A 16,996-nucleotide genomic window follows, 5' to 3' on the forward strand; every position below is an offset into this window, starting at 1 on the left:
GGTGGTAGAATGGTGGTGGTAGTAGTGGTAGTAATGGTAGTGGATGGTGGTGTAGTAGTGGTGGTGGTGGTGGTGGTGTAAGTGGTGGTAGTAGTGGTAGTAATGGTGGTGGGTGGTAGTAGTGGTAATGGTGGGTGGTGGTGGTGGTAGTGGTAGTAGTAGTAATGGTGGTGGTGGTAGTAGTAGTAGTGGTGTGGTGGTGGTGGTAGAAGTGGTAGTAATGGTGGTGGTGGTAGTAGTAGTAGTAATGTAATGGTGGTGGTAGAAGTGGTAGTAGTAGTGGTGGTAATGGTAGTGGTGGTAGTGGTGGTAGTAGTAGTAGTGGTAATGGTGGTGGTAGAGGTGGTAGTAGTAGTGGTAGTAATGGTAGTGGTGGTAGTGGAGGTAGTAGTAGTGGTAATGGTGGTGGTAGAAGTGGTAGTAGTAGTGGTAGTAATGGTAGTGGTGGTAGTGGAGGTAGTAGTAGTAGTGGTAATGGTGGTGGTGGTAGTGGAGGTAGTAGTAGTAGTGGTAATGGTGGTGGTGGTAGTAGTAGTAGTAGTGGTAATGGTGGTGGTGGTAGAAGTGGTAGTAGTAGTGGTAGTAATGGTAGTGGAGGTAGTAGTAGTAGTGGTAGTGGTGGTGGTGGTGGTGGTAGAAGTGGTAGTAGTAGTGGTAGTAATGGTAGTGGTGGTAGTGGAGGTAGTAGTAGTAGTGGTAATGGTGGTGGTAGAAGTGGTAGTAGTAGTGGTAGTAATGGTAGTGGTGGTAGTGGTGGTAGTAGTAGTGGTAATGGTGGTGGTAGAAGTGGTAGTAGTAGTGGTAGTAATGGTAGTGGTGGTAGTGGAGGTAGTAGTAGTAGTGGTAATGGTGGTGGTGGTAGTGGAGGTAGTAGTAGTAGTGGTAATGGTGGTGGTGGTAGTAGTAGTAGTGGTAGTAATGGTAGTGGTGGTAGTAGAGGTAGTAGTGGTAGTGGTGGTAGTAGAGGTAGTAGTGGTAATGGTGGTGGTGGTAGTAGAGGTAGTAGTGGTAATGGTGGTGGTGGTAGTAGAGGTAGTAGTGGTAATGGTGGTGGTGTAGAAATACTGATGTGTTCTAAACACTGATGTGTTCTAAATATTTCACTTCAGAACTGTACCCTTTCCAACCCTGTGTAGTTCAGTTGGTTAGAATGTGGCGTTAGCAACACCAAGGTCATGGGTCTCAGCCTACATACATGACTGAACAGACAGGGAGGTCATGTCCCTTTAAGCCACTGGACCGGTAACACTTGGAACCTTTCCCCTTGGAAGATTAGAATATTTTATGTGCGGTTATGGCCCTCTCGAGCCACATGCAAATCAATGAAGTGACAGCGGCCATCGGCCACCCGTCGAAGGTCCCTGGTCCCCACTCACTCACCCTGTAAGTGATCACTGCCAGGACACACACAATGTAAGTGATGAAAACACACACACACAGACTCACCGTGTAAGTGATCACTGCCAACATGCCAATCAAGGTCAAGGAGCTGATGGAGAAAGACAGGGCTGGTACACCATCTGTAGGGGAGGGAGAGGGAGAGGGAGAGAGACAGAGACAGAGACAGAGACAGAGAGGGAGAGAGACAGAGACAGAGAGACAGAGAGAGAGAGAAAGAGAGAGAGAGAGAGAGAGAGAGAGAGAGAGAGGATGGGTGGGGAGAGAGAGAGAGAGAGAGAGAGGGAGGGTGAGAGGAAGGGAGGGTGAGAGGGAGAGAGAGAGAAGGGAGGTTGAGAAGGAGGGTGAGAGGGAGAGAGAGAGAGAGAGAGAGAGAGAGAGAGAGAGAGAGAGAGAGGAGGATGGGTGGGGTGAGAGAGAGAGAGAGAGAGAGAGAGAGAGAGGGAGGGTGAGAGGAAGGGAGGGTGAGAGGGAGAGAGAGAGAAGGGAGGTTGAGAAGGAGGGTGAGAGGGAGAGAGAAGAGAGGGTGAGAGAGGAGAGAGAGAGGGAGAGAGAAGGGAGAGTGAGAGGGAGAGAGAGAGGGAGAGAGAAGGGAGGGTGAGAGGGAGAGAGAGAAGGGAGGGTGAGAGGGAGAGTGAGAGGGAGAGAGAGAGAAGGTGAGAGGGAGAGAGAGAGAGAGAAAGGGAGGAGAGAGAGAGAGAGAGAGAGAGAGAGAGGGGAGGGTGAGAGGGAGAGAGAGAGAAGGTGAGAGGGAGAGAGAGAGAGAGGGAGGGAGAGAGAGAAAGAAAGAGAGAGAGAGAGAGAGAGAGAGAGAGAGAGGGGGGGTGAGAGGGAGAGAGAGAGAAGGGAGGGGAGAGGGAGAGAGAGAGAAAGAGAGGGAGAGAGAGAGAGGGGAGGGTGAGAGGGAGAGAGAGAGAGAAGGGAGGGGGAGAGGGAGAGAGAGAGAAAGAGAGGGAGAGAGAGAGAAGTTAACTGAAATGATAAATGGACACTTGAGGAGATATTTCAATCAGCTGAAAGAGATGCCTGTTTCAGATCATGTACATGTTGGATTTGTTTCCATTCATTCCCCCATTTCATCTCTGGTTCAAGGGTTGTCACAGAAAGGTCACAGATACTTTTGGCCGAAAAACATCAAACTTTTTCGGTACGTCAGGAAAAATACATTTAGAAAATGAAAAAGGGCATTTAGAACGGTCTAATGTCATTTCAAATGCTAAAGACAGTATTAAAGAAAGCACTAATGTTATCCTAGTATATTATTTCACAGTTCAGCATATTAACAAGTGTCCTTTACCATTTGTAAAGAACATTTCAAATGGATGTTCTTTAGGGTTTTAGGCTGGGTGTCTGTGAAGCACTTTGTGACAACTGATGATGTAAAAAGAGCTTTATGAAAAACATTTGATTTGATTATAAATTGATGGATGTTGAGAAAAATCGAATACTATTATAGATCCTAAACAATCCAAGAGTGCAGAATATTAACAAAGCCAAACGCCTGGCTCTCTGTCCTGTTGATTAGCTTGATGTGTGTCACCTTTGATGGAGAAGAAGAAAGGCCAGTTGATGAGAAGGGAAGGGGGGAGAAGGTGGCCGGGGCTACCCGTCATGGATGAAGGACAGTGGGTGTCAGTCAGACCAGCTGTCAGGGATGGAGCCAGAAGACCCAGAAGACAGAAAGATTGATGGGTAGAGTGATCGCCTCTCTCCCATGATAGGATCCCAACTGTCAGGGAAGAGTGGGCTGAAAGCAGCCCCACTGTTGGCCCCTCATGGTTCCCCCTGGTTCTTGCCACAGTTCCCCCTCTGGCCCTCAGAAGCAGGCCTAAGCCCTGATGTGCCTAACAGCAGACATGGGATCAAATACTATTTGAAATGGTTTTATTTGATTTAGCCTTAAAATAAATCAAATAAACCCTGACATCCTGGAGTGCCAGATGGCCAGGGTTTGTAGTCTTGTAACTATTGTAATGGTTGCCCGTAATTGTTACTCTTCGTGACGGTTTTACCCTGGTTTTACCCTGGTTCTCTGTACTGTTCCACACTTACCTGGGTTCAAATATATTTGTAATACTTTAGCTGGGCTTAATGGAGCTTTCCTGGCACAACAGATGTAGAAGTCCCAACAGTGCAAATCCTGCCCATCTGGCACTCCAGGCAGGCTAAAACAAACACTCAAATTACTGGAAATGATTTGAAATAGTATTTGAACCCAGGTATGCCTAGTGGTGTTGAGATCACCCGTCATGTTATCCTAGATATTACAGTATCCTGCTGCCTACCAGGCTGCTCAATCATCCTACTTCGTTTGATCATCAAAAACAACAAACTCCCTTTTATTTACTGATGACATCCCCAAGATAGACGCTGCGTTTCCATTTCTCGCAAACCACTTTTGTAGACTAGGACTTTTCCAGGACACAGACACGGGAGGAAAATGGATATAAATTAAATACTTGCGCCTAATTGTCGTGTGGCCATAACGGGGAAAAGAACCAACCCGTTTGAAGTCTGACAGCCTGAAATGAGCATTAACATTTGAATAGGTGTTTTCCTTTGTGATCTCCTCCAGCTTTTGTTAAGTGTCTGAGCTTGGTAAGTACGAGAGACAATACACTGAGCAGGTTCTGCAGAGGACAGCATCAGTGAAGTCCCCTCACAGAGAGACAGACCGGGGGATGTTATGTCTGCTGCCTCTGTCGGCTTTGGGTTTATTAAATCAGTTTTTTCAGGGGATTAGACAGAGAGAATAAAGTATATTACCAGGCGTGGTGCTCCACATCTGAAGAAGAATAAAGCTAGGTTCCATAGACATGGAGAGAAGGCAAACCTCCACCACTCTCAGCATCAGCAGAATAAAGCTAGGTTCCATAGACATGGAGAGAAGGCAAACCTCCACCACTCTCAGCATCAGCAGAATAAAGCTAGGTTCCATAGACATGGAGAGAAGGCAAACCTCCACCACTCTCAGCATCAGCAGAAGAAAGCTAGGTTCCATAGACATAGGTTCCATCCATAGACATGGAGAGAAGGCAAACCTCCACCACTCTCAGCATCAGCAGAATAAAGCTAGGTTCCATAGACATGGAGAGAAGGCAAACCTCCACCACTCTCAGCATCAGCAGAAGAAAGCTAGGTTCCATAGACATGGAGAGAAGGCAAACCTCCACCACTCTCAGCATCAGCAGAAGAAAGCTAGGTTCCATAGACATGGAGAGAAGGCAAACCTCCACCACTCTCAGCATCAGCAGAAGAAAGCTAGGTTCCATAGACATGGAGAGAAGGCAAACCTCCACCACTCTCAGCATCAGCAGAATAAAAGGTTCCAGACAGACATGCAGAAGAAAGAGTTCCATAGGCAAACCTCCACCACTCTCAGCATCAGCCTAGGTTCCATAGACATGGAGAGAAGGCAAACCTCCACCACTCTCAGCATCAGCAGAATAAAGCTGGAGAGAAGGTTCCATAGACATGGAGAGAAGGCAAACCTCCACCTCCACCACAGAATAAAGCTAGGTTCCATAGACATGAGAGGCAAACCTCCACCACTCTCAGCACATGGAGAGAAGGCAAACCTCCACCACTCTCAGCATCAGCAGAAGAAAGCTAGGTTCCATAGACATGGAGAGAAGGCAAACCTCCACCACTCTCAGCAGCACCACTGGGGGCTATCGCCATTTTAAAGTAGTTCATTTTCTTATTATTATTCTTCATTGGCGAATTGTAAACAAACTGAAAATATGCATACCACCACCTACTGTGCTTAGACTGTGTAGTCTGAACAAGCATACATCCATAAAGCCTTTAATGCCCATGCAAAACAGGCTTTGTGGAAAATGTGCCTTCTATCCAACTCTGCAGGAATCTCTAAGTGCAGGAATGAGATCAGGAACCCCTTATCTCCTAGTGCATATAGCCTAGGCCCTTCAGGCTCTGTGTACACCGAGGAGAGGAGCCTTCCTACCTTCCACCGATGCAGTGAGAAGAAGTGTTTATTAAAACAGCTGCTTCAGCCCCAGCACTCCCAGACAGCACTCGGCTGCTTCTCCTTCCTGTCTGTAGCAGAGATGGAATCATGTGGATATGGACACGCACACTAAAGCTGCAACTGGATTAGTAGGCATGCAGGTGGTGGTGAGTGGTGGAAGTGGAGAGAGAGAGAGACACACACACACACACAGGTGGAAGTAGAGAGACACACACACACACAGGTGGAAGTGGATGTAGAGAGAGACACACACACACACACAGGCGGAAGTGGATGTAGAGAGAGACACACACACAGGTGGAAGTGGATGTAGAGAGAGAGAGACACACACACACACACAGGTGGAAGTGGATGAGAGAGAGAGGTGAGTGGAGAGAGACACACACACACACAGGTGGAAGTGGATGTAGAGAGAGACACACACACACACACAGGCGGAAGTGGATGTAGAGAGAGACACACACACAGGTGGAAGTGGATGTGGAAGTGGAGAGAGAGAGACACACACACACACACACAGGTGGAAGTGGATGTAGAGAGAGAGAGAGAGACACACACACACACACACACACAGGTGGAAGTGGATGTAGAGAGAGAGACACACACACACACACAGGTGGAAGTGGATGTAGAGAGAGAGACACACACACACACACACACACAGGTGGAAGTGGATGTAGAGAGAGAGACACACACACACACAGGTGGAAGTGGATTCTACACCTGCATTGCTTGCTGTTTGGGGTTTTAGGCTGGGTTTCTGTACAGCACTTTGAGATATCAGCTGATGTACGAAGGGCTATATAAATAAATTTGATTTGATTTGATGTAGAGCAAAGGTGAGAAGCTGTCTGAGACATGTTGGTGTAAGACCTGGGGGGGGTCTGTCTGTTCAAAAATCTGGTGAGATTATCATGGCGAACCATGGAAACATACTGCTGTTATGCCCCTTAAGGTTCAAGCACAAGATATTTATCGAACTGTACATGGGATAGTAGTAGATATCCAAGCAATCCTGTCATACAGTATAGGCGTTTACAGCGTGTTTAAAGGGTGAATATGGAACAGGGGTCAAGGAGAATAAAACCCTTCACCAGTGACCATAGTATTGTTTTAATCATGTGTCATTACTATTTCTGTTGGCTACTTTTTTTTTTTTTAACCTTTATTTAACCTGGCAAGTCAGTTAAGAACAAATTCTTATTTTCAATGACGGCCTAGGAACAGTGGGTTAACTGCCTGTTCAGGGGAAGAATGACAGATTTGTACCTTGTCAGCTCGGGGGTTTGAACTTGCAACCTTCCGGTTACTAGTCCAACGCTCTAACCACTAGGCTACTCTGCCGCCCCACTGAGGTGGGGGGGGTTGGTGAGTAGTTCCCTGATAATATGTTTCATATATTTCCTTTAATCTAAAGGACAGCCTTCTTCCACTGCTTCTCAGTATCAAAAGGCTAAACAACCAGATATTGCTGAACATTGACAACAAGCTTTAAAATATTTAGTGATGAGAAGAAAATATTGTCTTAAAAAACAGCTGCACTTCCTTCCAATGCTTCTCAACAGTCTGAGTCACTAACTATGGTTAAAAACTGAAACTGCCGATAGGCATCAAAACCCTTCAGTGTGGCGTCACGTGCTCAGTCTTCCATCCTGGTACTGGTCTTATTAAATGGGTCTGCTTCTCCAGGCTCTTGATCTGGTAAGCAGGAGGGTTAAGGAAAGGGGAAGGGGTGACCTACTCAGATGCACAACTGAATGCATTCAACCAAAATGGGTCTTCTGCATTTAACCCAACCCCTCTGAATCAGAGAGGTGAGGGGGGGCTGTTTTGGGACAGTCCTAAATCGCACCCTATTCTCTACAGTTGAAGGGCGGATGTTTACATACACTTAGGTTGGAGTCATTAAAACTCGTTTTTCAACCACTCCACAAATGTCTTGTTAACAAACTATAGTTTTGGCAAGTCGGTGAGAACATCTACTTTGTATATGACACAAGTAATTTTTCCAACAATTGTTTACAGACAGATTATTTTACTTATTCTATCACAATTCCAGTGGGTCAGAGGTTTACACACTGTGACTGTGCCTTTAAACAGCTTGGAAAATTCCAGAAAATTATGTCATGGCTTTAGAAACTTCTGATAGGCTAATTGACATCATGAGTCAATTGGAGGTGTACCTGTGGATGTATTTCAAGGCCTACCTTCAAACTCAGTGCCTCTTTGCTTGACATCATGGGAAAATCAAAAGAAACTAGTATAAACACCAGCTCTGTCAGGAGGAAAGGGCCAACATTCACCCAACTTATTGTGGGAAGGTTGTGGAAGGCTACCCGAAACGTTTAACCCAAGTTAAACAATTTAAAGGCAGTGTTACCAAATACTAATTGAGTGTATGTAAACTTCTGACCCACTGGGAATGTGATGAAATAAATAAAAACTGAAATAAATCACTCTTTACTGTTATTCTGACATTTCACATTCTTAAAATAAAGTGGTGATCCTAACTGACCTAAAACAGGGAATTTTTACTAGGATTATATGTCAGGAATTGTGAAAAACAGAGTTGAAATGTTTGTCTAAGGTGTATGTAAACTTCCGACTTCAACAGTATATAGTGCACTACTTTTAACCAGGACCCATGGCATTTGAGATGCAGTCTTGTTATGTCTATGCTATATATCCAATCCAGCCAGACTGAAACCTTCCCCTACGCAACTGAAAACTACCGTAGCCTCATTACTGATAGGAACAAGGATGCTTTTGCCTTACAGGCTTTTTTATGCTTTTCCAAAACGAAACAGAAATTCACTCAATGGATCCTGAGAGACGAGACACAGCCAGAAAAATAAAATAGCTCAAATTGAACTGATCATTAATTTAAATGGAATGAACCACTGACTGATCATTCAAATAATGAATCATTTCATGGCAGTGAACCGCTGAGGATAGAATGTTTTTTTCAAGCATGAAAGACACAGACGGCTTCTGTTCTGTTGTAACCAGTCACCATTACACCCTGAATCTCTGGGGAGCATTTGACCCCATTTAGTTGATGTGAAACAGAAAGCCCTTCGGGGTAGACATTATGCACTGGGACACACCACGATCAGAGCACTGGGCCAGGGAACACGAACACACACGCGGTGGTTGTGTGTGTCTGTGGTTGTGTGTGTCTGTGGCTGTGTGTGTCTGTGGTTGTGTGTGTCTGTGGTTGTGTTCCCTGGCCCAGTGCTCTGATCCAGGGAACACGAACACACACGCGGTGGTTGTGTGTGTCTGTGGTGTGTGATTGTGGTTGTGTGTTCATTTTAATACTGTGGTTGTGCGTGTCTGTGGTTGTGCTGTGTCTGTGGTTGTGTGTGTCTGTGGTTGTGTGTGTCTGTGGTTGTGTGTGTCTGTGGTTGTGTGTGTCTGTGGTTGTGTGTGTCTGTGGTTGTGTGTGTCTGTGGTTGTGTTCCCTGGCCCAGTGCTCTGATCCAGGGAACACACCTGGAAGGTAATGAAGCATACGGTGTTTCAGGTGTTGATTGTGAAAAACAAGTTCATTTTAATACTGATTATTAGTAAGAGGGTGGTGCTAGTACAACCAGGGTACCGATTGACTATTGGTTAGAGGGTGGTGCTAGCACAACCAGGGTACCGATTGACTATTGGTAAGAGGGTGGTGCTAGTACAACCAGGGTACCGATTGACTATTGGTTAGAGGGTGGTGCTAGTACAACCAGGGTACCGATTGACTATTGGTTAGAGGGTGGTGCTAGTACAACCAGGGTACCGATTGACTATTGGTAAGAGGGTGGTGCTAGTACAACCAGGGTACCGATTGACTATTGGTTAGAGGGTGGTGCTAGTACAACATTGACTATTGGTTAGAGGGTGGTGCTAGTACAGGGTACCGATTGACTATTGGTAAGAGGGTGGTGCTAGTACAACCAGGGTACCGATTGACTATTGGTTAAGAGGGTGGTGCTAGTACAACCAGGGTACCGATTGACTATTGGTAAGAGGGTGGGTAGGTACCGATTGACTATTGGTAGTACAACCAGGGTACCGATTGACTATTGGTTAGAGGGTGGTGCTAGTACAACCAGGGTACCGATTGACTATTGGTTGGTGCTAGTAAACCAGGGTACCGATTGACTATTGGTAGAGTGACAATTGGTACCGATTGACTATTGGTTAGGGTGGTGCTAGTACAACCAGGGTTACCGGGTGACTATTGGTAAGAGGGTGGTGCTAGCTACAACCAGGGTGGTGTGGGTAACTATTGGTAAGAGGTGGTGCTAGTACAACCAGGGTACCGATTGACGTGGGTAACTATTGGTAAGAGGGTGGTGCTAGTACAACCAGTACCGATTGACTATTGGTAAGAAGACAGTGTTGTGGGTAACTACTGGTAAGAGAGTGGTGATAGCTAACCCAGGGTTGTGGGTAACTATTGGTAAGAGAGTGGTGAGGGTGGTGCTAGTACAACCAGGGTAGACTACTAGTACAACAGGGTTGTGGGTAACTATTGGTAAGAGAGTGGTGATAGCTAAGACAGGGTTGTGGGTAACTATTGGTAAGAGAGTGGTGATAGCTAAGACAGTGTTGTGGGTAACTACTGGTAAGAGAGTGGTGATAGCTAACCCAGGGTTGTGGGTAACTATTGGTAAGAGAGTGGTGATAGCTAACCCAGGGTTGTGGGTAACTATTGGTAAGAGAGTGGTGATAGCTAAACCAGGGTCGTGGTAACTTTTGGTAAGAGGGGGGTGATAGCTAAGACAGTGTTGTGGGTAACTACTGGTAAGAGAGTGGTGATAGCTAACCCAGGGTTGTGGGTAACTATTGGTAAGAGAGTGGTGATAGCTAACCCAGGGTTGTGGGTAACTATTGGTAAGAGAGTGGTGATAGCTAAGACAGGGTTGTGGGTAACTATTGGTAAGAGAGTGGTGATAGCTAAGACCCAGGGTTGTGGGTAACTATTGGTAAGAGAGTGGTGATAGCTAACCCAGTGGTGGTAACTATTGGTAAGAGAGTGGTGATAGCTAACCCAGGGTTGTGGGTAACTATTGGTAAGAGAGTGGTGATAGCTAACCCAGGGTTGTGGGTAACTACTGGTAAGAGAGTGGTGATAGCTAACCCAGGGTTGTGGGTAACTATTGGTAAGAGAGTGGTGATAGCTAACCCAGGGTTGTGGGTAACTATTGGTAAGAGAGTGGTGATAGCTAAGACAGGGTTGTGGGTAACTACTGGTAAGAGAGTGGTGATAGCTAAGACAGGGTTGTGGGTAACTATTGGTAAGAGAGTGGTGATAGCTAACCCAGGGTTGTGGGTAACTACTGGTAAGAGAGTGGTGATAGCTAAGACAGTGTTGTGGGTAACTACTGGTAAGAGAGTGGTGATAGCTAACCCAGGGTTGTGGATAACTACTGGTAAGAGAGTGGTGATAGCTAAGCCAGGGTTGTGGATAACTACTGGTAAGAGAGTGGTGATAGCTAACCCAGGGTTGTGGATAACTACTGGTAAGAGAGTGGTGATAGCTAACCCAGGGTTGTGGATAACTATTGGTAAGAGAGTGGTGATAGCTAAGACAGGGTTGTGGATAACTATTGGTAAGAGAGTGGTGATAGCTAAGACAGTGGTTGTGGAGTGGTGATAACTATTGGTAAGAGAGTGGTGATAGCTAAGACAGGGTTGTGGGTAACTATTGGTAAGAGAGTGGTGATAGCTAACCCAGGGTTGTGGGTAACTATTGGTAAGAGAGTGGTGATAGCTAACCCAGGGTTGTGGATAACTATTGGTAAGAGAGTGGTGATAGCTAAGACAGTGTTGTGGATAACTATTGGTAAGAGAGTGGTGATAGCTAAGACAGGGTTGTGGGTAACTATTGGTAAGAGAGTGGTGATAGCTAAGACAGGGTTGTGGATAACTATTGGTAAGAGAGTGGTGATAGCTAAGACAGGGTTGTGGGTAACTATTGGTAAGAGGGGGGTGCTAGCTAAGACAGGGCCGTGGGTCCAATCCCATATATGAAATCATTATACACTCATTATACTCAAACTGACTTTTGTTAGGAATGTAGAAATAGGCTAGGTGGTTTCGCAAAAACACTTTTGATAAGCACCTGCTAAATTACATATAGCCTTTACATTTTGGTTGAAAATGAATTATTATGTCTCCAGTATGGTTGCGAGGCTCAGAGAGAAGACTGGGTGTGGGACCAGGATATGAGAGTCTGCGACAGCCTTAACACCCCTCAGAGGAGAGGACAGTAGCTCTCTGCCACACACAGTCACTCAAGGCTATCATTGGATTACTGTGGAGTCTCTCTCGCTCAAAGACTTGGAGGGGAAGGAGGGAAGAGGGGAGGGGAAGGAGAGTGTCTATCCACTTTGGGAAATGCAGGGAGAGATAAATTACCACCCTGACTGATCCTCTCAGAGAAACAGAGGGAAGAATGGTTGACTGGAGAGCATGCCCTTGAGCGTATTAAAACCACACACAGATGACTGGCGTTAGAAAAGAAAGTGACATTCAGAGACCAGGTCTAGAAAAGATTGGAACCAATAGTCAGTCTTCACTGCACAAAATAGGAACCAACCCATGTCCCAGATGCAACAGTCAAGCCCTGCTTCAACCTACAAGCCCTGCTTTAACCTACAAGCCCTGCTTCAACCTACTAGCCCTGCTTCAACCTACAAGCCCTGCTTTAACCTACAAGCCCTGCTTTAACCTACAAGCCCTGCTTCAACCACTAGCCCCTTCAACCAAGCCCTGCTTCAACCTACTAGCCCTGCTTCAAACTAGCCCCTTCAACCTTACAAGCCCTGCTTCAACCTTACAAGCCCTGCTTCAACCTTACAAGCCCTGCTTCAAGCCTAGCCCTGCTTCAAGCCCCTACCTAGCCCTGCTTCAACCTAGCCCTGCTTCCTACAAGCCCTGCTTCAACCTACTAGCCCTGCTTCAACCTACTAGCCCTGCTTCAACCACTAGCCCTGCTTCAACCCAAGCCCTGCTTCAACCAAGCCCTGCTTCAACCTACTAGCCCTGCTTCAACCTACTAGCCCTGCTTCAACCTACTAGCCCTGCTTCAACCTACTAGCCCTGCTTCAACCTACAAGCCCTGCTTCAACCTACTAGCCCTGCTTCAACCTACTAGCCCTGCTTCAACCTACTAGCCCTGCTTCAACCTACTAGCCCTGCTTCAACCTACTAGCCCTGCTTCAACCTACTAGCCCTGCTTCAACCTACAAGCCCTGCTTCAACCTACTAGCCCTGCTTCAACCTACAAGCCCTGCAAGAAAGCAGAAGCAATTCCAAGCAGCTATTGACTGCGTCCCAAACGGCACCCTACTCCCTACATAGTGCACTACTTTTGACCATGGCCCAGAAGGGTAATGGGGAGCAATTTGGGATGTAGCCAAGTCGCTGAGGGGATTTCTACACCGGCATGCCTCATTGCACCATTGTGGATAATGTAATGGTCACCCCATTTGAGCTGCAGTCGCTGCAGTTTGTGGCCTAAATTAGCGGTTTGCAGGGCCGGGGTCGGGAGGCTGACTTAGTGAGGAGCGTCTTCCCCCAAGCTCAATTAACCTCCCATCTGGAGTAGGAGAGAGAGGGGGAATTAGCGGAGGGATGATCCTGCCTTAATGTTGTATGGGTCCCAAATTGCACCCTATTCACTGTACTGTATATTACACTACTTTTAAAACAGGGCACTGGTCAAAAGTAGTGCACTATGAAGGGAATAGGGTGCCATTTGGGGGACAGACGCTTCCTCCTGAGCAACACTGACATTTCCCCACAGGAAGGGAGGCTGCAGTAGAAGATCAATAGCCCCGAGGAAGGGGTCAGGCATGGTGGGAGGAGTCAGGAAGGGTGAGGAAAGGCTTGGAGAGAGGGGAGAGGTGGGAGGAGTCAGTCAGGACGGGTGAGGAAAGCATTGGAGAGAGGGGAGAGGTGGGAGGACAGTCAGGAAGGGTGAGGAAAGCATTGGAGAGAGGGGAGAGGTGGGAGGACAGTCAGGAAGGGTGAGGAAAGCATTGGAGAGAGAAGAGAGGTGGGAGGACAGTCAGGAAGGGTGAGGAAAGCATTGGAGAGAGAAGAGAGGTGGGAGGACAGTCAGGAAGGGTGAGGAAAGCATTGGAGAGAGAAGAGAGGTGGGAGGACAGTCAGGAAGGGGAAGGGTGGGAGGACAGTCAGGAAGGGTGGAAAGCATTGGAGAGAGAAGAGAGGTGGGAGGACAGTCAGGAAGGGTGAGGAAAGCATTGGAGAGAGAAGAGAGGTGGGAGGACAGTCAGGAAGGGTGAGGAAAGCATTGGAGAGAGGGGAGAGGTGGGAGGACAGTCAGGAAGGGTGAGGAGAGGGTCAGAGAGAGGGGAGAAGTGGGAGGACAGTCAGGAAGGGTGAGGAGAGGGTCAGAGAGAGGGGAGAGGTGGGAGGACAGTCAGGAAGGGTGAGGAGAGGGTCAGAGGGAATTGAGGGGTAGGAGGGGTATCAGAAGGGAGGTCGGGAGGGGTAGAAGAGGCGGGCAGGCCCAGGATCTGACTGCAGGCCACAGTGGGAAGAGTGTGACAGATGGGTTAACTTCCTCCCCTGATCCCCAGATGCTCCGGAGCAGAGAGAGCCTCCTGATTCCTCTCTTGGAGCTGTGCACAACATGATCCCGACTGCTGCCTCTTCATGCTCTGCTCCAACAGTAAACCCACCATTAAAGGCCTACTTATTCATTCACCTGGTTGGCTATAAACCTGGCTCTGTCACGACTATCTGGAAGCCCAAGATCTAACAAGTACAGTGTACACAGGCATTAGTCCTACATACAGTGTACATAGACATTAGGTCTACATAGACATTAGGTCTACATACAGTGTACACAGGCATTAGGTCTACATAGACATTAGGTCTACATACAGTGTACACAGGCATTAGGTCTACATACAGTGTACATAGACATTAGGTCTACATACAGTGTACACAGGCATTAGGTCTACATACAGTGTACACAGGCATTAGGTCTACATACAGTGTACACAGGCATTAGGTCTACATACAGTGTACATAGACATTAGGTCTACATACAGTGTACAGACATTAGGTCTACATACAGTGTACACAGGCATTAGGTCTACATACAGTGTACACAGGCATTAGGTCTACATACAGTGTACACAGGCATTAGGTCTACATACAGTGTACATAGGCATTAGGTCTACATACAGTGTACACAGACATTAGGTCTACATACAGTGTACACAGGCATTAGGTCTACATACAGTGTACACAGACATTAGGTCTACATACAGTGTACACAGGCATTCACATGGACCCACACAGACAGCATACATATGAGGACCACTCAACTTGGACTGGCACATTCAAATGCAAGTCACGTTAGGAGAAATAGATAATATATATATATATATATACGTGTGAACTGCTATAGAGTGAAGGGGTCATACTCGTCACAGTTCTGCAGTGAAGAGAGAACCGTCTTTCTTGAGTGACACATCAAAGCAAGGGAGGCTTTCTCTCTTTTTTTCCGGGAGACAGATGGTTGCGAGTGGCACAATGAGGATGGTTGACATTGACGAGGGAAAATGTTGCCTCTGCCAAGTCCACACGTCACCTCAGTATGCAGCCTTGTGTCAGCCATCCATCCATCGCTCTGTCTGGTCCATACAGCTTTCCAATACCACCACTAAATGGAGATTCATTACCAACCACACTGAGACAAGTGAGTGATGTGCTGGGTCATTCACGAGGGCTATCTGATCAAAGGACTGAGTGTGGAAGCCACATTGAAGCATAAGTGAGGTGGTAACACATCACATTAAGAAGTGACTGTAAATGGTTTATAAGTAGGTTATAAACAGTAAATATGTAGTTTATAAATCCCTTATAAACAGTTAATATGTAGTTTATAAATCCCTTATAAACAGTAAATATGTAGTTTATAAATCCCTTATAAACAGTAAATATGTAGTTTATAAATCCCTTATAAACAGTAAATATGTCGTTTATAAATGCCTTATAAACAGTAAATATGTAGTTTATAAATGCCTTATAAACAGTAAATATGTAGTTTATAAATCCCTTATAAACAGTAAATATGTAGTTTATAAATCCCTTATAAACAGTAAATATGTAGTTTATAAATCCCTTATAAACAGTAAATATGTAGTTTATAAATCCCTTATAAACAGTAAATATGTAGTTTATAAATCCCTTATAAACAGTTAATATGTAGTTTATAAATCCCTTATAAACAGTAAATATGTAGTTTATAAATCCCTTATAAACAGTAAATATGTAGTTTATAAATCCCTTATAAACAGTTCATATGTAGTTTATAAATCCCTTAAACAGTAAATATGTAGTTTATAAATCCCTTAAACAGTAAATATGTAGTTTATAAATCCCTTATAAACAGTTAATATGTAGTTTATAAATCCCTTATAAACTGTTAATATGTAGTTTATAAATCCCTTATAAACAGTAAATATGTAGTTTATAAATCCCTTATAAACAGTAAATATGTAGTTTATAAATCCCTCATAAACAGTTAATATGTAGTTTATAAATCCCTTATAAACAGTTAATATGTAGTTTATAAATCCCTTATAAACAGTTAATATGTAGTTTATAAATCCCTTATAAACAGTTCATATGTAGTTTATAAATCCCTTATAAACAGTTCAAACTTTGTTAGGAATTGTATAATTGTCATTTTGGTAGAACTTTTAAACCATACCTTACTGTAAAGTGTTATTTAAACCATACCTAAATGTAAAGTGTTATTTAAACCATACCTTACTGTAAAGTGTTATTTAAACCATACCTAAATGTAAAGTGTTATTTAAACCATACCTTACTGTAAAGTGTTATTTAAACCATACCTAAATGTAAAGTGTTATTTAAACCATACCTAAATGTAAAGTGTTATTTAAACCATACCTAAATGTAAAGTGATATTTAAACCATACCTAAATGTAAAGTGATATTTAAACCATACCTTACTGTAAAGTGTACCTTACTGTAAAGAGATATTTAAACCATACCTAAATGTAAAGTGATATTTAAACCATACCTTACTGTAAAGTGTTATTTAAAGCATACCTTACTGTAAAGTGTACCTTAGTGTAAAGTGATATTTAAACCATACCTAAATGTAAAGTGATATTTAAACCATACCTAAATGTAAAGTGATATTTAAACCGTACCTTACTGTAAAGTGTTATTTAAAGCGTACCTTACTGTAAAGTGTTATTTAAAGCGTACCTTACTGTAAAGTGTTATTTAAAGCGTACCTTACTGTAAAGTGTACCTTACTGTAAAGTGTTATTTAAAGCATACCTTACTGTAAAGTGATATTTAAAGCGTACCTTACTGTAAAGTGATATTTAAAGCATACCCTACTGTAAAGTGATATTTAAACCGTACCTTACTGTAAAGTGATATTTAAAGCGTACCTTACTGTAAAGTGATATTTAAAGCGTACCTTACTGTAAAGTGATATTTAAAGCATACCTTACTGTAAAGTGATATTTAAAACGTACCTTACTGTAAAGTGATATTTAAAGCGTACCTTACTGTAAAGTGTTATTTAAAGCGTAC

At 44.6% G+C, this 16,996-nt stretch overlaps 1 protein-coding gene across 1 annotated transcript in view; it reads right to left on the minus strand.

The window, feature by feature from the left end:
* lmbrd1 (LMBR1 domain containing 1) overlaps window positions 1-16,996 on the minus strand; it is a 163,814-nt gene that overhangs the window by 59,598 nt on the left and 87,220 nt on the right. The window contains exon 7 of the mRNA XM_042317801.1: window positions 1,447-1,520. Coding sequence (XP_042173735.1) covers window positions 1,447-1,520 — 74 coding nt within the window. The remainder of the gene's footprint in view (window positions 1-1,446; window positions 1,521-16,996) is intronic.

The sequence above is a fragment of the Oncorhynchus tshawytscha genome, unplaced genomic scaffold, assembly GCF_018296145.1.
Source record: "Oncorhynchus tshawytscha isolate Ot180627B unplaced genomic scaffold, Otsh_v2.0 Un_scaffold_3672_pilon_pilon, whole genome shotgun sequence".
Taxonomy (NCBI): domain Eukaryota; kingdom Metazoa; phylum Chordata; class Actinopteri; order Salmoniformes; family Salmonidae; genus Oncorhynchus; species Oncorhynchus tshawytscha.